The sequence below is a fragment of the Cucurbita pepo genome, chromosome LG17 (assembly GCF_002806865.2).
Source record: "Cucurbita pepo subsp. pepo cultivar mu-cu-16 chromosome LG17, ASM280686v2, whole genome shotgun sequence".
NCBI lineage: Eukaryota > Viridiplantae > Streptophyta > Magnoliopsida > Cucurbitales > Cucurbitaceae > Cucurbita > Cucurbita pepo.
The window spans coordinates 7,166,788-7,187,820 of NC_036654.1; the positions used below are offsets into that span (position 1 = coordinate 7,166,788).

General features: G+C 36.1%; 4 protein-coding genes across 4 annotated transcripts; 2 read left to right on the plus strand and 2 right to left on the minus strand.

The window, feature by feature from the left end:
• Nucleotides 1-1,254: 1,254 nt before the first annotated feature.
• LOC111778370 (serine/threonine-protein kinase PBS1-like) lies at nucleotides 1,255-6,171 on the plus strand. Its single transcript, XM_023658153.1, has 5 exons — nucleotides 1,255-2,034; nucleotides 2,578-2,783; nucleotides 3,002-3,191; nucleotides 4,780-5,171; nucleotides 5,267-6,171. Exons 1-5 carry the CDS (start codon nucleotides 1,914-1,916, stop codon nucleotides 5,753-5,755), a joined length of 1,398 nt encoding a protein of 465 aa, XP_023513921.1. The 5' UTR covers nucleotides 1,255-1,913; the 3' UTR covers nucleotides 5,756-6,171.
• A 51-nt stretch (nucleotides 6,172-6,222) lies between these two features.
• LOC111778372 (bidirectional sugar transporter N3-like) lies at nucleotides 6,223-8,132 on the minus strand. Its single transcript, XM_023658155.1, has 6 exons — nucleotides 7,926-8,132; nucleotides 7,764-7,800; nucleotides 7,441-7,651; nucleotides 7,198-7,359; nucleotides 6,775-6,894; nucleotides 6,223-6,688 (listed from the first exon to the last, which is right to left on the minus strand). The coding sequence occupies exons 1-6, from the start codon at nucleotides 7,975-7,977 to the stop codon at nucleotides 6,437-6,439; spliced, it is 834 nt and encodes a 277-aa protein (XP_023513923.1). The 5' UTR covers nucleotides 7,978-8,132; the 3' UTR covers nucleotides 6,223-6,436.
• A 1,285-nt stretch (nucleotides 8,133-9,417) lies between these two features.
• Nucleotides 9,418-10,928, plus strand: LOC111778371 (NAC domain-containing protein 83-like). The gene is made up of 3 exons (XM_023658154.1): nucleotides 9,418-9,644; nucleotides 9,787-10,073; nucleotides 10,329-10,928. Exons 1-3 carry the CDS (start codon nucleotides 9,464-9,466, stop codon nucleotides 10,626-10,628), a joined length of 768 nt encoding a protein of 255 aa, XP_023513922.1. The 5' UTR covers nucleotides 9,418-9,463; the 3' UTR covers nucleotides 10,629-10,928.
• A 2,950-nt stretch (nucleotides 10,929-13,878) lies between these two features.
• On the minus strand, nucleotides 13,879-20,090 carry LOC111779382. The gene is made up of 2 exons (XM_023659546.1): nucleotides 19,865-20,090; nucleotides 13,879-14,239 (listed from the first exon to the last, which is right to left on the minus strand). Exons 1-2 carry the CDS (start codon nucleotides 20,000-20,002, stop codon nucleotides 14,153-14,155), a joined length of 225 nt encoding a protein of 74 aa, XP_023515314.1. The 5' UTR covers nucleotides 20,003-20,090; the 3' UTR covers nucleotides 13,879-14,152.
• Nucleotides 20,091-21,033: the final 943 nt, after the last annotated feature.

Below are 21,033 nucleotides of genomic sequence, written 5' to 3' on the forward strand. Positions count from 1 at the left end.
TTCAAAAAAAAAAAAAAAAAAAAAAATTGAACTGGGAAAAAGTGATGAACAAAAAATGAATTCTCACTTTCTACCATGGCCTTTTTAGTAAAGAGTTTTAGTTATGTAAAAATAAATAAATAAATAAATAATAGTTGGGAGTTATACCAACATCAGCATTGTAGGGCACAAAGCTTGGGCTTTTGGTTTCCTTGAAAACATGAGGACGCTTCCATTTTCCACTTGCATCACATTCATTCATGTACACTCTAATAGCAATACTTTTGGTTATGGTATGAAAACCAAAACCAGAACCAAAAAGTGAGGAAGAAGAAGACGTCAACACTACACAAGACTTGCCCAAGGAAACATACCACTGATGGGAATTGGGAAGAGGAAGAAGAAGACGAATAGTAAACTTTATATACTGATGGGAATTGGGAAAGGATGGTTCTTAGAAGGTGTGGGAAAGTGGGATATTGGTGGAGATGGGAATCTTTGCGATTGTCGGTGGATTTTTCCTTTTCCTTTTCCTCTTCCTTTTCCTTTCCTTCGTTGTTGTTTAATTACAAATATTTACTTACAATATACCTACTTAGCTAATTTGATGTGATGGGTCACAAATATAGTTAAGCCACCTAACCAATATTTTTTCATGAACATAGCATATTTAAGGTTTTTTCTATCTTTCTTAAATTGTTGCTTAAAAGTTTTGAATGGTTCCATAAATTGATGCATTGTTGTTAGAGCAATCCATTACAATAAACAGTTTCAAAGAGAGGAATTTTCAAAAAATGAAAAGCTAAGGAAAATAAGTTGTTAAAAGGGGGAGTGAGAAGAAGAGCAAGAATGTAGGGGAAATAAATAGATCTAGCTACAAAGATCCCTTCTTTTTTTTTTTTTTTTTTTTTTTTTTTTTTTTTTTTTTTTTTTTTTTTTTTTTTTTTTTTTTTTTTTTTTTTTTTTTTTTNTTTTTTTTTTTTTTTTTTTTTTTTTTTTAATTAAAAATTACTGCTACTGAATGTCTCCACTTATTCCGAACACCAAACAGAAATCACTCACTCAAATATATACTTTGGAAATAAAAGAAAAATGAGAAATGAAGGGGATGGTGATGGCGATGGTGGACATTGTAGCGATTGGTGGATTTGAAATCAGCGTCAGAAGAACGCGAAAAAAGAAAAGAATTGAGGAACAAATAATTTAAGTAAAAAAAATAAAAGAAAAAGTGAAACTTTCAATAAACAAACACATCAGTTGAATGTGGAATCCGCCGCCAGTCCCGCCATTTGACGTCGCTCTTTTATCACTGCTTCAATTCAACCCTCTTTCCATCGCTTAACAACACCACCCATCAAACCCATTCAGGGGAATGATGCATAATTGGATCACTATTCAAGCATTCATAGCGTACACACACGCACAGTAGCTGTGAATTGAGATGGGATTTTTTCCGCTCATTTTTTATTCTGTTTGTGTTAATTGAATAAATGGGGTTGCTGTAATTACATGGGCGTGCCCGATGCCGAGTAGAGTTCAAACCAAAGCCGGCTCTTCTCCCAACTCCTTTTCATTTTCACTGTACACACCCAGTCAATCAATCTATCTATCTCACACGAAACCTCGCCTATTCGCCTACCACCCTCGCCCTCGTCTCTTCAACATCCTGTATTCGCAGTTCTACACGTTCTTCTACTTCCCCTCTCTCTCTCTCTCTCTCTCTCTGCCTTCTTCTTCGTTTTTCACCTACCCGATCGGGGGGAAGGTTCTGTGGACTGAGACCCTTGACGTGATTTCTTTGTGACAATTCGATTGGATTGGGTTGTGAGTTTGTGATCGAGTCTGGGAGCCTTTGAGATCAATTCTTCCATTTCCTTTTGTGTTTTTGGGGTGTAGTAGAAGGATTTTGAAGATTGGGTTTTTGATTTGAGGATATGGGCTGTTTTCCCTGTTTCGATTCGAGGGAAGAGGAGAAGCTGAATCCCGAAAAGGAAAGCGATGATGGTAAGCAACACCATCCAATGATTCCACCCAACATTGCCAAATTGCCTTCCGGTTAGTTTCTTTCTTCTTCGTTCTTGATCTCACTAGACTCTCTGCAAAATCTGCGTGTTCTTGATCTAGTTTATACGATTCTTCGTTGTTGTTCCTTTGCTTGCTTCTTGTTAGTCTATCAAAGGTTTTGATTTGGTGGAGAAAAATATATGGAGCTGCTACTATCAGTGGACCCCAGCAGATTTTGTTAACTTTGATGCACTTGTGTTCTTTTGGTTTGAGGAATCATGGTGAATTCTGTAGTATGATGTATCTGAGTGATAGGTTTGTAATAGATAGATAGATAGGGATCAGAGTCGCAATCAATTATTTGTTAGGTGACTAAATCTGGCAATCGTGTTCATCCAAATTTTTGTATTCTGCATCAATCATGTTTGTATGATAGCTAATAGGGTTTTGCAGTGTTAGATTCTTTCACTTTGCACTGGTGACTTCATCATATTTTCTCCTTATGGAGTTTTAATTCCTCAAAATCCTTTCATCCTAAACCTTGGAATGGGGTAGGAAGACTGCCCTTTGTTCTGATGGTATGTTTGCTTGCAGGAATAGACAAACTTAGATCAAAAGGCAATGGTGGTTCCAAAAGGGAACAGCAGAATCCCAAGGATGGGCCTCTTGTCAATATTTCTGCTCAAACATTCACTTTCCGGGAGCTTGCAATTGCAACCAAGAATTTTAGGCCTGAGTGTTTTATTGGGGAAGGAGGATTTGGACGTGTATACAAAGGGCGCCTCGAAAGCTCAGGCCAGGTTATGTGTCTATGTTTTTAAAGCATCAAATTAATCCTTTAGGTTATCAATCTACACAATACGACCAAATTGTTTCTTCTACCAAGTACAGGCAGATTGTTGCAGATTGTTGCATTTATCCTTGATTTTTGTGAAGTCAGAGGGATGAAAATAATTAGTTTTGATTTCCAAATAGTCCCCTTTCAATACAAATTTCTGATTTATACTTGTTGTTGCAGATTGTTGCTGTAAAACAGTTGGATAGGAATGGTCTTCAAGGAAACAGAGAATTTCTAGTGGAGGTTCTCATGCTTAGCCTTCTACATCATCCAAATTTGGTGAATCTGATTGGTTACTGTGCAGATGGGGATCAACGGCTTCTTGTATATGAGTTCATGCCTTTGGGATCATTGGAAGATCATCTTCATGGTAAAGTTTTCTGCTGACTTGAAAACCTATAATTATGATGAACGATATATATATATATATGTGTGTGTGTGTGTGTGTGTGAATAATTTTGTCAGAAATTATTTTTATCCAACACTCTACAATTTAGTTAGAGGTTCGAATTCTTGCATGCTTTTTCTATTTTTCTATATTCTTGTATGTTAATTTAGGTCTGGTCTAAACTCTCATCTATGCACTTTTGTGATTCTTACTACTTTTCCATTTTGCTTGTTAGTTTATGATTGGATTTAGTCTGGAAAGTAATATTGGAATGGGGTCGAGTTGAGACTGGATTTTTGTTGATTCTTGGAAAATAACATCTTCTATCACTTTAATTAAGATTGCCGTTTAAATTCAAGGATTCTCAGCCTACATCAAATTGTAGCTAGATTACTAATTGCCCTAAAGCTAGACCCTTCTATCTGATGAAAGAGCGTGCTAGTAGTTAGACCAGGGGACTACTGGGTTGAAGTACAGTTTCATGTTATGAGCTGAAATAGATTTTATGGATCCACGCTACTTATTTGAGTTATAACGTGCAATTCAACAGATACCGATGAAATTGAAACAAACCCTTTCATTTTAGTTCTTGGAAGTTATGGACATAAATTTGTATTTAACCAATGGCTTCGCATATGAAAGAGGACCTCTTGTTCACTTATTTGCTCTGTTCATAACTATGAATTGCTTCCAATATTATTCATTCTTATGAATTTGTAAGAATGTCTACTCTGATTCACCTGCAATGAAATGAAGCTCAGGGGCTGCTATTTGATCCTATCGTCAATGTAACTGCTATTACTACAATTATGTGCATATTATGTGAAATTACCTTGTAGAAATGTCCATGAAAAGAGTGTTGTTACTGTTACATGCTTGATCATATATACATCATTTGTTTAATAAAAATAGGAATAAGGTAGCAGTGGAGTAAAAGTCAATTGAAAAGAGAAATAATAACAAGTAGATTAAGTTTTTAATATTGTCATTATTGAAATTACTTTAGAATCAGAATCTAAATGTAGAGAACTATGATGATGGATGTTGTTTTTACTGATGAATGAAATTTGGTGTGAGACCTACAAAAAAGTAGATAGAAAATGGGATAAAATAATACTAAAAAGAAAAGATGGCAGTAGTAAGTTCCGCACTAAAATGGGAGAATTAGAATAACATTCCTTATCCTCTCAAAAAGAATGAACCAATAGGAATGGTTCTTAATGTTTTTATTCTTAGCTTAGGGCTTACCAATTTGGACACATGCTGTCTTCCTTGTTAAATGTTTACCTTCTGATAAAGCTCTCTCTCTCTCTCTCTCTCTCTCTCTCTCTCTCTCTCTCTCTCTCTCTCTCTCTCTAAGGATGTCTGTAATTCTTCATACTTTATACTGCCAATTGGAATGGGATTCTGCAATCTTCTTGGACTTAGGGATAGCTTCTTGTTCTCCCTTGTTCTAACTGTCTCCATGACCAATGTTATTTTACTTCTCAAGAAAACTATGCATATTTTTTAGCCTTCTTCGTCGCAGATTGATGACAAACTTAGTTTTGTTTTTTATTTTCTTAATCAGAAATTCCACCTGATAAGGAACCCCTAGATTGGAACACAAGAATGAAAATAGCTGCTGGTGCAGCCAGAGGTTTAGAGTACTTGCATGACAAGGCAAACCCTCCAGTTATTTATAGAGACTTCAAATCCTCCAATATATTACTTGAGGAAGGATACCATCCAAAGCTTTCTGATTTTGGCCTTGCCAAGCTTGGCCCTGTTGGAGATAAATCTCATGTTTCCACCAGGGTCATGGGGACTTATGGTTACTGTGCTCCCGAGTACGCCATGACCGGACAATTGACCGTCAAGTCTGATGTTTATAGTTTTGGTGTTGTCTTCTTAGAGTTGATAACTGGACGGAGAACCATTGATAGCACCCGGCCCCAAGGCGAACAGAACCTTGTCACGTGGGTAAGCCTGATGATATGTGTACTGATTTTTTAGGCATGTTCAACAGTGTTTTGTTGCATGCTAATTATAGTTACTCTTTGTTTTATGCAATGCAGGCACGCCCATTTTTTAACGACCGCAGAAGATTCTCAAAATTGGCTGATCCACAGTTGCAGGGGCGGTATCCCATGCGAGGTCTGTACCAGGCTCTCGCTGTGGCATCCATGTGTACCCAAGAACAGGCTGCAGCCCGTCCGCTGATTGGAGACGTGGTCACTGCCCTGTCATACTTGGCAAATCAATCCTATGATCCAAGTTCTCCTTCAGGTACTGCTGCTGCTGCTCAGAGAGGTTCTGGTGATCGGGACGAAAGACGGAACAGAGACGAGAAAGTTGCAGTAAAGAATGAAGAAGGGGGAGCATGTGAACGAAGGTGGACATTGGATGGTCCGGGGAAGGACGAGTCCCCAAGGGAGACTGGTAGGATTTTGAATAAGGATTCAGAGAGAGAACGTGCAGTGGCTGAGGCGAAGATGTGGGGAGAGAATTGGCGAGAAAAAAGGCGACAGAGCGCACAAGGCAGTTTTGATGGTTCGAATGGGTAAGTAATGGAGATAGAGGAAGAGATGCACAAGGCATGAGCAGGTCTGTTACCTTGTCTCCTTCCTTCCTTCCTTCCTGCACTATGTTTGGTTGGGTTGGTCGGGGAAGAACGAATAAGTTGGAATGTTAGGAGGGCTTATTCAGGCTTCTATATCATCATGGTGAGCAGCAAGGCAATTGATGTAGAAGAAGAAGAAGAAGAAGAAGAAGAAGAAGAAGAAGAAGAAGAAGAAGAAGAAGAAAAGGCAAGCATGGTGGAGGAGAATGCAGAAAGAGAGACTGAGAATGAAGGAAAAGGAAAAATAATTGAAAAGGTGAGGGTTGGGTTGTTTGATTTGCTTATGTCCTGTATGATCAACTCTGCAGAGTACAACCAAAGAGATATGTGATGGGTGAGCGTGGAATCATTTCATAATCATTTAACAATATTATTACTATATAATTAAATGTGCAAGGACACAGAAAAAGAGACGAAAATGGGGTGTGATTAATAGTTGATATATAAGAGAAGAAATGAAGCAAAGGTAACAATAATAGCAGTAGTAGGTAAAAGGAAAGGGCCATTGTTGCTGATGTTATCAACATCATCATCTTCTTCTTCTTCTTCTTCACTCCACTCCCAAATGGTATAGAAATTACAACAACAACAACAGAAAGTTTGATGATGATGATGTAAGGTAGAACTAAAGTGGAGATTGATTAATATTGCTTTTGTCACAGCTGATTGCGGTTTCATGAAGTTGTTCCTCCTTTATTATTATCATTACATCCTTTTGTGCGTCATTTCCGTTGGCCTTCACAGGATGAACCTCAGCTACCACTGCTCTGCCTTTTACTTCCTCTGCTACCTTCTCTTCTTCCATTCTTCCCTTTCTGTAAATTGCATACACCACCATCTGAACCAACCCCAATACAAACCCCACCACGTTTGGAATCTGTCCCAAAAGTACAAAACCATAGTCAATACCTTTTCCAGTTCAGTTCTAGATTAAATATACATTTGATATCAAACAACACTTACGGCAACGCATATGTCGTTCAAGAAAACACCATAAGCAAACCACATTATGGCACTCAATGTAAGGAAGAATGAGAGTGTAAATGGCATGTACTCAACGCTCTTTGTTCGAATGACTTGTCTCTGCACCATAAAAAAAAAGATGTATAATGAGCAAATTCCTTCCTGACTCCTAACTCGAACTCTAATGATTACTAGATATAATTAATATAAGAGAGTAAGTTGTGTTGTTTTACATATAAGATAAAATGTTAGTTAATGATTTGGAGATGAAATGTTATCATGATGGGAAAGTTTTGAAAACAACACAGCACTAAATAAATGAGTACACAATAATTTCCACTTTGAACAAGAAACCCAATATTGAAAACACCAAAACGAAAGGGAAGGGTTTAAATTAATTTGTAACACACTGTAAATGCTGACCAGAATGCTTAACGGAGCTGCAAAAACAGAGACAGAAACGGTCACACAAATCCAGCCCATAACTTGAACACGGTTTGAAGGCTTAGGAATGAAGTGAATGGCAAGAAGGATGAACCCAAACAGCCCCATGTTCATCACAGCAAACAGTCTGATGGTCATCATCTACAAGAATCGAAATCACAGAAGTTGTTAAGAAGGCAGTAATTTAAGATGATAGGAATGCAGTTGGATATGAAAACGGACCCTAATTGGATTGGTGGCGAATAGAATAAAGAGGAGGAAGTAGAGAAACTCGATGACGCAGCCAAAGGAGTTGATGGTGATGAGAAGGAAAGTGTTGGTTTTGAGGAAGGCGTAGAAGAGCCATAGGGCGGAGCTGAAGAGTGCTACTAAATATGGCAGCGCGTGGAAGCCCTCCGTCGACTTCTTTCGCCATATTCTGTTGAATGTCGGCCTGAGAGAGAATGGAATTTGTAAAAAAAGAAGAGCATCTAAATATACACATTTTGTGTAGTAAGAATTTGAAAGGGAAATATGGAGAGAGGGAGAGAGAGATAGAGACTTACAAAGGAGCCAAGTAGACGAAGAAGGAAACGATGTTACCTGCAAATGAAAAGGTTTTAAGTTAAGTTGGTTGAGAAGCCATTAATGCATTATTAGAGTTTATTTTAAAATAATGATATATTTGTGGGTTAGGATAGTTTTAGGGAATGGTTGAATGATTTTACCAAGAATGCCAAAAGTGAAAACTAAGAGATGGGGAGTGTGAAAAAGGGCCATTGTTTCTTCCTCTAAGCAAATGAAGAACAGCACAGGAGAGTTGAGTTGATGTTGATGTTGATGTTGATGTTGTTGTTGTTGTGAAGCTCAAAGCAGAGGGTGGGTTTGGGCAGCAAACCCTAAGCCCTCTCTCTCTGTGTTTGATGGAGGATATTGTTTTAAAGAAGAAGAAGAAGAAGATGATGATATTGGTTTATATAGAAAGAGAGATTGAATGAAGAGACAGAGGTGGAGGATTGGTAGGTAAGTTACCTCAAAATCATGCACCCGACCCATTTGCTTTCAGTTGCTTTGGTTTGCTTTGGTTTGCCTTCCCTAACTTGACAGCCAATTTCAATGCAAAAAAAAAAAAAAAAAAAAAAAAAGTGGTTATATTTGCGTATTGTAAACAGCCTTGTATTTACTGTAAACAAGTGGTTTTTGATTGCTTGTTTTAATAATAATACTACAAGTTCAAGAGGTGATAGGGTGGAGTGAAAAGTAAGCAAGTAAGTTGATGTTAGTTTATGAAGTTGACATCAAAAACCCAATCCCACAAGCAAGCAAAGCAAAGCAAAGCAAAGCATAAATTTGTTTGTTTGTTTATTTGTCTACAAATAAGGGAAAGCCCATGCCGGGTGGATCTTTCCTTCCTTGCTTTCCCATTTCCCATTTCCCATTCGATTGAGTAAAGAAAGAAAGAAAGAAAGAAAAAGAGTTTTTTACATGTACCCTTCAACACTACCATTTCTGTTTCTTTATCTTTCTCACACACAAAAAGGCTTCATTTCTTCCTAAAACTGAAACAAGAAGAAGAAGAAGAAAGAAAGAAAGAAAAAGAGAATGGATTGGACAAATAGCCCATCTACCTACCCACCTCCTACCTCCTACCTTTTGGGCTGACCTAATAACAATAATAAGAATAATAGTAATAGTAATATGAGAGAGAGAGAGAGAGAGAGAGAGAGAGAGAGAGAGAGAGAGAGANCAGCTCCACCCACCCATCCCCAACACCTCTGCTTCCAGTTGATCATGAGAAACTTGAACACTTGAAATTGTGTGGCAATAACCTGTTAGTTTGAGATGTGGTGGAGAGGGTCAAGTAATGAGGGCAAGGAAGGAGCGAGATGAGAGCCGAGAGAGGAGGCACACAACCAATATGTTAAAATCATTCTTCAACTATTCAAACAAATATTCTCTTCTTTTCTTTCTTCCTTCCTTCCTTCCTTAATTACCAAAAAATAACCTAATTAATTTTAATAATAATAAAGGGATTGCAAAATTCAAATGGAATGGGTTGTTTGGGTTTAAAAAATTAATAATAAAAGGAGAAAAGGATAAAGAAAATGGGAGATTGAGTGTTGTTTACGCCAAAACATGCGTCCACTTCCCCATTTCCTTTCTCTCTTCTCAGCGCACCCATTACTATAAAGAACCTTCACTTTCCTCATCTCCTTCCCACGCTTCTTCTTCTTCCTCTTCTTCCTCTTCTTCTTCTTGGGCGCCGATGGAGAAGCTTAATTTTGTCAAAAATGGCGTCCTTCGACTGCCCCCTGGCTTCCGCTTCCACCCCACGGATGAAGAGCTTGTGCTTCAATACTTGAACCGGAAGGTTCTTTCCTGCCCTTTACCGGCCTCAATCATCCCTGACGTCGACGTTTGCAAGGCTGATCCATGGGATTTGCCTGGTTAGTTTAAACCACTTCATTTCCCCCAATTTCTTAAACGCCTGTTTTCGGAATTTCGCCCAAATTGGGACTTGGGATTTTGTTTAGGTTTGTTTTATTGAATGGGAATTTGTTTTTTTTTTCTTTTTTTTCTTTTTTTCAGGGAACATGGAGCAAGAGAGGTATTTCTTCAGCACGAGAGAAGCTAAGTACCCACATGGGAACAGATCAAACAGAGCGGCGGCGTCGGGGTATTGGAAGGCCACCGGAATCGACAAACAAATTCTGGCTTCGAAGGCAAACCAAGTGGTGGGGTTGAAGAAAACTCTGGTTTTCTATAGAGGAAAGCCACCCCATGGGTCTAGAACCGATTGGATTATGCACGAGTACCGTCTCGCTTCTCCACCAATGGTTTGCTTTAATGCTTCACAGGGAAAAACCACCCTTCAGGTGATTTAAACTTCTGGGCTTTGTTCATTTGGATGAAAATGTTTAGGACATTGCTCAGATATCATGTTAAATTGCACTATATTGAGCTTAAAATGATGCTGATATGATGTTGAAGTACTAATGAGGTTAAAAAGTTATGGGTTATGGGGTATGATATGTTTAATAAAATAGAAAAGGTGCTTCATAGGCTGTGTTGGAAAGGGTATTATGTAATGAATGAAGTGTTGGTAATAATAGAAGTGGTGGATTTTGCAGAGTTGTGCGGCTCCAATGGAGAATTGGGTTCTGTGTCGCATATTTCTGAAGAAAAGAAATGGGCAACAAAGCGAAGAGGAGAAGGACGCAATAAGCAACAGAAAGTCAAGGAGGATTGGGAAGCCTGTGTTTTATGAGTTCATGAGAAAGGAAAGGGGTGAGACAGACTTGAATCTGGCTCCTTCTTCTTCATCTTCAGGCTCCAGTGGACTCACGGAGATTTCAAATAATGAATTGGATGATCATGAAGAAAGCAGCAGCAGCTGCAACACCTTCCCTTACTTCAGGAGAAAATCTTAAAGGACTCCATATCTTTTTATCTTCGCTTCAGACACCTTCCTTTGTCTGCTTTCCCATGTCAGAATAACAACCATGAAAGGAAGAAGAAGGTGTTGTAGCTTTGAGGTTTGTGGTCGGAAAATCATAAGCCAAAAAGAGACCAAACAAACTGAATCGGCGTTTAAGTTGTTGTTAGTTTACGCAGAGAAAGAAATGAAATCCAAATTTCGAAGTCATTTGGTAATTAAGTGTGTTACTTATTAGCCTACCAAATAATACTCTGCCTCTCTTGCTTAATAACTTTAAACTCTCCATTATTGAGCAACCCATGCAGTTGTGAGTTTGTTTTTTTTTTTTTTTTTTTTTTTTTTTTTTTTTTTTTTTTTTTTTTTTTTTTTTTTTTTTTTTTTTTTTTTTTTTTTTTTTTTTTTTTTTNGGATGAAGAAGAAGAAGAAGACGAAGAAGAATGTGATCCGATTAGGAAGTTCCTTTCTCTTTGTAGGAAAGGCAAACAGAAATAAAAAGAATTGACTCTGACAATTAAAATAAATAATTACAACAGAACCAAATTCCTCAACTTTGGGTTTTTTATTTATTTGGTTGAAATCCGAAAGAGTCTCCAACAATTCTAAGCTGAGTATATATGCTGATTTTATAAATCTTCAAATCCATTTCAAAGCACTTTGTTATGAATTCGAATCCTTTAATCTCTAATTTTAAAAGAAAATAAAGGGGAAATATTTATAAATAAATAAAAGGTCAACTTTGATTGTTCCAAATGTCAGAGCAACTTTGATTGTGTGAACAAACCCACAAAGAGAAAACCTTGTTTCAGGAAACACCATTTAACGAATTTCTGAAAAACTAGGAAAAAATCACTCATCCTTAAATCCAAGAAAATACAGAATAAACAAATTATAAGTGGTGTCAATTAATTGGCGCCTCTAATCTAACGATTTATTAATCACAGGTTAATCTTCCTTCACACGTGTCACGCATGCAAGGCCACGCCGGCCTGCGGTTGCCTCACCCACCGTCGCCGTGCGTATTATTAATATAAAAATAATAAAATGATAAATAAATTCTGAAGCAAAGCCTTTTTTTTTTTTTATAGTTAAAATTAATGAGAGAGGGGTATAATAAGGGGCGGGTTAGTCCTTGTACGCAAAGATTGTGATATCATAAGCCGCGGAGGTTAAGAGAGTGGGCCACACACCAATGCATGGCCGCCAAATGGATGCCAAGAAGGCAAAGGACGGCATAATTATAAAAGGTTTCCTTCGCAGTTGGATCACTTCGGCTTCTCAAAAAAAAAAAAAAAAAAAAAAAAAAAAAAAAAAAAAAAAAAAAAAAAAAAAAAAAAAAAAAAAAAAAANACGATTAAGCGGTGGAAGAGGAGAAGGAAAATTTTGACCGAAGCAAAAAAATTAAAATAAGAAGAAAAAAATAGATGGTTAATTTGTGAAACTTGAATTTATATTTAGGGTACATAAATTTCTTAATCTCAAGCTATAAGTTCACTCATCCCATAAGCTACCTCAACTTCAAATAATTTTATGTTATGACAAAGATTTGCATCAACAGATAGTAGAAAATCGATCAAATCCAAAATAATTGGTTTGATTTCATTTATATTAATTAAACGCTAACAGATCCAATAAATCTGAGTTAAAAGGGAAGCAGCATGATGCATAGAAATCATTCTACATAAGAAAGGGGTTTTGTTTAACATAGTCAATATAAAGCAGTATTTGAAAAAGAATAAAAAGGTGGCCTTGGAATTTCTTGTGATGGAAGGTTAGAATCAGCAAAGTCAGTTGTAGTTCTTCACGTTTCACCTTTTTATGAACAAATTTAATTGTCAAGACAGAGAGAAGAAAAAAGGGAAGGAGGAAAGGAGGTGGGGGAATTGGATTAGATTGTGGATTGCTGACTTGGGATTTCTCATTTGCCAATCACGTGGCCAGCACGTCATGGTAGACCACAAAGCTCACAGCTAAGACCTTTTTTTTTTCTTTTTTTTTTCGTTCCATCATTTTTTGTTTATGTAGGCTAACCTAATAAGGTCAATAACATTTAAAGAAAAATCCTACCAATCCTAGAAACATATCAAAAGGCAATAGTAAGGGGAAGTCTCCATGAAGCAAAGGGAAATATAGAAATTTAGAACAAAAAGAAATACCCATCAGAGAAGGAATTGTCATCAATTAAAATTATGTATGCTGACCACTTCTTCACCCAACCACTCTTATAAGCTGTTTGTTTTGGACAAACATTAAATAAGAGAGGTTGCTTTGCGTCCCTGCAACAAAGACATTTATCTATCTCCATTTTTTTTTCTCCCTGAATCTCTGCAAAATAACTGGAGAAAAAAAAAATCATCTTAATGTAAAATAAATCCACCCCAGATAATTTCTGGTTGGTGGGGTCCAGTAGGCAAGTGAGGAACAAGAACAAGAACAATCAGGATAGGATTCCTTTTTTCATGTCCTTGTTTTGTTCAACCTACACATACTTCTCCAGTTCTATGGTTGTTTAGTGAATGCCTGACATTCTGAGACACGCATTTCCAAATCTTTAATGGAAAAACTTTCAAGAAATGCATGCTAAAAAGTAAATGAGAAACTGAGCAGCAAAGTACCTGTAGTTGGCCACAGCTCATGCCCAGCAGTTACGACGAAACTGAAAACAGCTGCTGCATAAAAAATGTTATTCAAGAGACTTTGAGAGTTTAGATGGTTCAGCCTGATACACAAGTGGATATGAAGAGAGGTATCTCCATGATGGAGGGCAACCCCACCCACATATACTCTATCTTCTACCATTAGGAGAGGAGTACTACCTAACGTATGATATAAGTTAAGCTTTAAGTATCAAACTGTACAAACAAGTTTATACCCATACTTTCTCAACTGAATTTACCTTTAGCAACAAGTGAAGGTCTCATAATGTTGAGGTCTGAAATCAAACAGACTAACCATCAAGGGAAAAAATCCCCAAGAATAACCTAAAAAACTTTAGTTTTGGAGATATCAGCAGAAATTGCTACTAAGCAAATTAGAACTGTATGTAAAGTTCATGTCACTCACATCCAATACAAGAAGGCTTATTCTACTCGATCAGACAATCTATCTCGTGTTTTTAGGGGTTGCAACCAGTTAGAAATGCACTGCACAAACAATAGAAGGGGTGGAATTTTTCTTGAAGGCTTGCCTCCTGCAGTCCAGACATTTTCAGCCCTAAACTTCAATAGTGAAATTGTTCAGAAAGCTAAATATCAAATATCTTTACTGAAAGAAAAGAGTCATTCATGAGGGAGCAAGGAACGTGAAGAACTAAATCCTGAATAAAAGTGCTGTGAAACTCCAGGTCAGGAATTGCACAATAGTGTATTGTTATCGCTTACATACGACGATGAAAACTTTTGACATCGCTCAAACCTACTCAATGTTTACTCTTCCTTTCTAAAAGGCCTAAATAGGAAAAAAAGAAAACTGACACGGCAATGCCGAAGTTGTCAAACTCTTTTGGATCCTATGGAGTTCTTACTCCTTTTTTTCAACTTGACTAATTCCATCTCCTGAAGATTTAGTCGGAGGTGGCTCCGAACATGCCTTCAGAACAGCCTCATTCTGGAAAGAAGGAATACTACGAATTAAGAACACATATCAACAATTAAAAAGATGTTTTAAGAATGGGTAAATTTTCGTTTTATAAAGAAAACAATATATAAACAAGAACGAGAACAGAACAGAAATACAAAATAGAATTCCAAGGTAACAACCAAAAGGCAGAGCGTCTATGTTTCCAAAGTACAAATACAGAAGTATAAAAATATGGAAAATTTGGAGGAGAAAATTCATTGGCTCTAGAATGAACCATCTTCAGATGGATGTATTTCGAAGCATCATTTTACATGCAAGTCAACTAAAAATAAAATTGCACCAATCTTTACATAGGCATACAAAAAATCAATCCTGAAAAAAATGGCGCCCAACATCCAATTACAAAAAATGACTCCAATCCAAAAGAACAAAACCAAGATCATAATTGTTCCCAAAAAAAAAAAAAAAAAAAAAAAAAAAAAAAAAAAAAANGCCTCCTTCGTTCAATGTTTGCTCCCAAAAGGAATTCATTAAAATTGTGTCAATGTAGTAAGTTGGAAGGTTTACAAGGACACCTAAGATGAGGGTGGGACTGCCAACCTTTGGAAGGGGAGTTTTTTTTTTTTTTTTTTTCCATCTATCAAAACTGAAAGAAAGAGGCATGTGGAGGATCTAGCTCATTTACTGTGGGAGTTCCAGTTTGCTAACTTCCTTTGGAGTCGATGGACGAGTTTTTTTGGTTTTAGTGGGGTGCGGTGTGTAATAGAGATAGACAGCCATTGCTAGAAGAGGTGCAGGCGTATCCACCCTTTAGAGAGAGGCACGGTATTGTGGAAAGCTAGTTTCTTTGTTGTTTTATAGGGGTAGCTAGCTTAAGAGACAATAGAATTTCCACACAGCAAGAAGTCGAATGAGGAGGTTTGGGAGCTTGTTAGGTTTAATATTTTCTAGTGGGTGTCGGTCACTCGATCTTTTTGTAATTATGGTCTTGGTCTAGTCCTTTTGGATTGGAGACATTTCTAGTTAGTTTTGGCTCTTGTTCTTCATCTTTTGGGATTGTTTTTTTTTATGCTCTTGTATTCTTTGATATTTTTTTTCAATGGAGGATTGATTTCCTACACACACACACACACACAAAAAAAAAAAAAAAAAAAAAANGGCAAGCAAAATTAGGTGGAAATCCAAATTCTCTAGATATGATTATGGAATCTAAAATAAGGAGTTTTGTTGTGGACGGGATAGTATCTAGATCTGAAGATTCCTTACAAATCTTGATGAATATTAAGCACTTATTCCATGGAAAGAGAGGAGAAAAGAAGGATACATTAGCAATTAGCAAACCGAAGATGAGGAACTTGGACAACATTCTTTTCCACATTGAAACCCATAATGTAGCCACTTTGGAGGCCTCTTGAAAAGTGCCTACTAAAGGGAATCAGCTACAATAACAAAAGAGGAAGGGAGCAGAGGCTTACCATGCTTCATACTTCTAAGAGCAAAGACTGTATCTCTAGGTTTGTCATCGATGAAGATGGAAGAGTTTACACTAGAAAGGCAGGTATAGATCAACTTCCGTAATTTCTTCTGAAAACCTTTAGCCCTTAAAAGGAAGTTCTTTCCAAAACCTTTAGCCTTCAAGAAATGTTAATTGGAAATGCTTCCGTTTCTTTCTTTAAACATATTCATCTATGAGCTGATTTGCTATGGCTCTAGGATTTCATTGATGATGATAAAGAGTTTACACTAGAAATGCAAGTATAGATCACCTTCCTCAATTTCTTCCACAAACCTTTGTCCTTTAAAAGGAAGTACTTCCCAAACCCTTTAGCCTAAAATTTTTTAATTGGAAAAGCCTTTGTTTCTTACTTTGGACATTCATTTATGAGCTCGTTTAATAATAATAATAAAAATAAAAAAAATTGATCGTGAAGTACACGGAGCTCCTTCTTAAGCTGATCAACTATAATCTTAGAGAAGCAAGGGATAGGCAGGCTGACAGGGCAAAAGTCTTTTACTATTCTTCCATATAATCTCCATGAGGATGTCGTAAAGATGGCTTCCTTCAAAAACTTGTGAATGATACCATCCTGGGAAATAATATATATTTGGAACACCTTCATAATGTTTACAAGGATGCTTCTAAGACATTTTTTTTTTTGTGCCCAAGAATTCAACAAATAAATCCATTGAGACTCTGGAAACCAAGCCATAAATAGCAAACAAAAAAATCCTCCTTTGAAGTCAGATTTGAAAGGTGAGCTTTGAGCCCTGGAAATTGGATCCATTTCGACTTCGAAGCTAGAAAACTAATCCCCTTTTTCTAAATTGTCTTTGAACAAAAAAAGAATTTCTTTTTCAATTTGAAGGTTGTTGATAAAGATGCGCCATCCAGACTTGGGATTTCAGAGAAAAGATTTTCTTCCTTTTGCTGTCAACTATTCTATATTAGTTGGAAATTTTCATCTCCTTCCTCCAACTCGAGGGATTTTTGTTAGGATCGTTCAACAACGCACACTCGATCAAGATGAACACAAAGAATAGGAGAGAGAAAATACAAGGAGGAAATTGGCTAAAAGTTTTATTGATGACTTCAGTATGTACAACAAGAGAGAATACAGATAATGAAGAAAAGTATGGGAGCACTACCTATATAGGATTTCAATTTACTAAAAATAAACTTCTTCCTTCAACATTATGTTTTGGAGTTTGAATTAGAGGGTAATTCTGAAGGCTTTTTAGGATGTGTCAATAGGAGAAAAGCCTTACAACTCGTCACGGGCTTTAAGATCAACAAGATTGTTGACATTATTGGGAAGATGTTGCCAAGAATTTCCTAATTCCATCATTTCAGCAAAGACTTATTTTTTTGAGTTTGCTAATCACGCCATGGACTGGCCAGTCCTTTAAAGGAGAAGTCCAATTTTTTTTTCATAAAATATTTATACATATATCTATAAACTTCGATGGCTCATCCTCTCCAAGATCAATCTCCCAACACCCTCCAGTCAAGTGGTCCCTTTCTCTGCTCTCCTTTTTTTTTTTTTTTTTTTTTTTTTTTTTTTTTTTTTTTTTTTTTTTTTTNTATTTTCTTTTTCATATTCATGAGTGTCTGAGCCATTGGCCCTTTCGTGAATGCAAACCTTTGGTTGTTACAGTATCTAAAGTCCATGGCTTGTTGTCACTAAAGGCAGCTGCAGATGTCAGGTTTGAAGATCTTATGTCAAATGGTTCTTCCCCCAGTCCCTTCGGCAGAAGAGCCATTTCACATATTGCATTGCTGATTAAACTTGCTTTCAATGTGTCTATCTAAACTTGAGTTGGCCCATGAAGATTTCCTCCATGCTCATCAACTTGAACTATTCTACATTCGAATGAATGTAATAATCAATGTGAACATGTAACTGGTAAGGTAGTCATGCTTAATATTAAAAGTTCAAAACATTATTTTTCTTCTTCTTCTCCTTTTTTTTTTTTTTTTTTTTTTTTTTTTTTTTTNGACAAGATATGTCACCTAAACACAAACATGTGCATAAATGGAAGACTTCAAGGGAAGATAAGACATTACCCAACTCACTCTAGCCAAGAAGATCACAAAATGGATCCCCATGGCATGAATCAAAACAAATTATAAATACAAAACTCCTTAACTAGGCAACTCCATCCAGAAGCTAAAAGGTTGTGGAGAATCAATTCTCTTCCTAAAGGAAACAAAATTCTTTTTTCAAAGTGTACATGGATGGGGAACCATCCACCTAAAGTGTGTTTCCCAAGCTATTTTGATCAGAAAACTCAAAAGTTTTCATTAGATACATGCGATTAGATACTCATGAAGCCTGACGTTGTAGTTTAGAAGAGTCCCTCTCACATTTAGAAACAAGAGTGGGTAGTTCTTCAACATGACTTCCTTGATATTTTTTACAACCCAACAACCTAATGCTAGAAGATGGAAGATCCTGTATGTAAGTCTATGTTTGATCCTCTTTCTTATGGATACTATCGTTGAGTCCTTAACAAGAAGGTTCTATATCTATTTGGAAAGACAGAGTTCCTAAAGTACAATTGTGTCTCTAATTGGAACTTGGAAGGGTTAAAAGCCTCAAACTGACTGCAGAAAAAGGAACCCCAAAAGTTTATTGACTCCATGTTGGCATATTCTTTGTAAAACCTCCTAAGAATATTAGAACCATCTCCCATTCACCATTCTCCTATTGCTGATAGTTGAGAGATTCTGCACAGGTGTTTCAGGGTTTCTCGGTGTTTTCTCGTATTAAATAAGGATGTCTTCTTACAACTTATCTGTGGAAATTCTTCGGAAGGAAAAGCAAGATCCCATTGAAAAATGCAGTAAGAGCTCTCGTGTAAAAAAGAAAAACAAACAAATAATTTTGGAGGATAGAGTATCAATGACCTTGACAGAGACTGAGATTTTGGCTTTAGTTTGACGTACTTTTGTCAGTTACTTTTTTGAAATTATGATGTTATAATGATTCCTGTCAATTAGGATAGCTTCTCTTAATCTCAAGCTATAAGTTCACTCATCCCATAAGCTACCTCAACTTCAAATAATTTTATGNTGCATTCTCAAGGGTCTTATTCAATTTAAAAACTCGAAAGATACCTTTGCATCCAACAAAGGAAAAATGAAAAACCCCTTTCTTCCCTGAACAACTAAAATAAACAAAACAAAACAAACAAACAAAAAAAAAAAATTGAACGATGAGAGAAACTCTTTCACAACCAATTCCCATTTCAGTCATATTTGTGATTTCAACCTACTTTTGTCCAATTCCCATGTAAGCCTTCCTCGAGAAGTCAAAGCAATCCAAGAAAGCCATACAACCAAATTGGTATGTCATGTTTGCGATCTTTGACTATAAACGATGGGTATACCTCCAGGCTTCAACCAAAACTAAAAGGGCAACTATATTAAGCAGATGGAATTATCTAACTCCTACATCATTTCTGTATATAGCGACAAAATTTTAAAAAAAAAAATATATATATAAATATCATTTCAATTAATTTGTGATGCTGCATAATTCTCTGCACAGTGCATGATGAATCCTAAAGCTTAAAAGCAATCCAACCACCTATGAGATATTTTTTTTGAGTTCAACTACAATTAGAGGATTCAAACCTCAAACCTCTTGATCCAGGATATATATCAATTATGCTAAGTTATGCTGACTTCGGCAACTATAAGCGAAATATTTGAGCAGAAAAATAACAGAGATACCTGTTTAATGCACCATAAGCAATGGAAATGATGTTAAATAGATATCCTGACGTAATGCACATCCCTGGTCTCGTCGTTAACAATTTTAAGAATCCTAAATCTACTTCTTTTGCTCCGACATTATCTGTATTGAATGATTCAGTTTGATCATCTTGTTATTATTTATCCTACTCTTCGTGCAATTATATCTAAGCCCCCAAAAGTTCTACTCCTAAAACCAACTCATAGCAAGGTATTGCCAGATAGTCGAATATTTGATATTTATTTCCAGACGAACCTCCATAATTAAATAAGAAGTACCGTTGCGTGGAATGAAAAATATAAGACAATAGAGTAAACAAAGAACCATGAAATTATCATTTGCAGAAGCTGATGGCGGGCATAAAAAGGTAGTGAGATTGAAATTGAGAGAGAACCTGCCAAACACGAAGAAGCCTTTTCTTGGCGTTGGCTTTACGGGTTGTAGTGAGTTTAATTCTCTTCCAGACTAAACCTCCAGAATCGTGCTTCTTCACAATCTCCAACACCCGAGTCCCCCAAAATGCACCCGCCATCTCCCTTACCGCGGCCGAGCTTTATGTGTTGCTACTACTAACCAAATGCCCCACAAAGCTTCGGCTTCCACTACTATTTCACTCATCCCTTATATAACAAATCCATATCTATATATTAAAAAGCAAAATACCCTTTAAATTTTAGTTAAATTACATTTATCGAATCCATATCTATATATTGAAAAGCAAAATACCTTAATTACATTTATCGAATCCATATCTATATATTAAAAAGCAAAATACCCTTAAGTTTTAGTTAAATTACATTTATCGAATCCATATCTATATATTAAAAAGCAAAATACCTTAATTACATTTATCGAATCCATATCTATATATTAAAAAGCAGAATACCTTAATTACATTTATCAAATGGGTTTTAGTTAATTACATTTATCAAAAGGACTAATTTAGACTCCATTTAAATATCAAATTTTAGTTTAGGTAGAATTTTATTCATAATCAAGTCAAATTTAAATTTTCTTTATAAGCACAATATTTCAATTTATTTTAAATGGTAGTGCTAGTCCTAGATCGCTTGCTATCTATATATTTATGTGTATGTTAGCGAACCTCAATCTTATGTTTTGCTTTTCTAGTGCTAAGTATGAAGAGACCACTATTTTAGGTTTAAGTATTGTAGTTTTGTAATGTTTAAATATTGTGGTCTTGTGATTTATTATTTTTCTATATTAATTTTATGAATATCTTAATATAAATCTTATATAAATTATTAGTATAGTTTAAAAATGTTTGGATGAGATTTTGATAATTTGAGTGAAGTGACATGAAAATTTTAAGACCGTTGATATTTATAAGGTTAATTAAAAGAATGGAATCCTACTTTTTCCTTGGTTACTAGGGCAGGAAATTAACATTAGGATAAAAAAAATGTTTTTTTTTTCTTTTAATTTCCGGTTTGGCAGTAGGATATGCACATGCAATGTGGTCCTTTAATATATATATTATTATTAATAATAATAGTAAGCTTGGGATAGAGACTTTAAATTTGGCCCTAGGCAGTGCGTAAG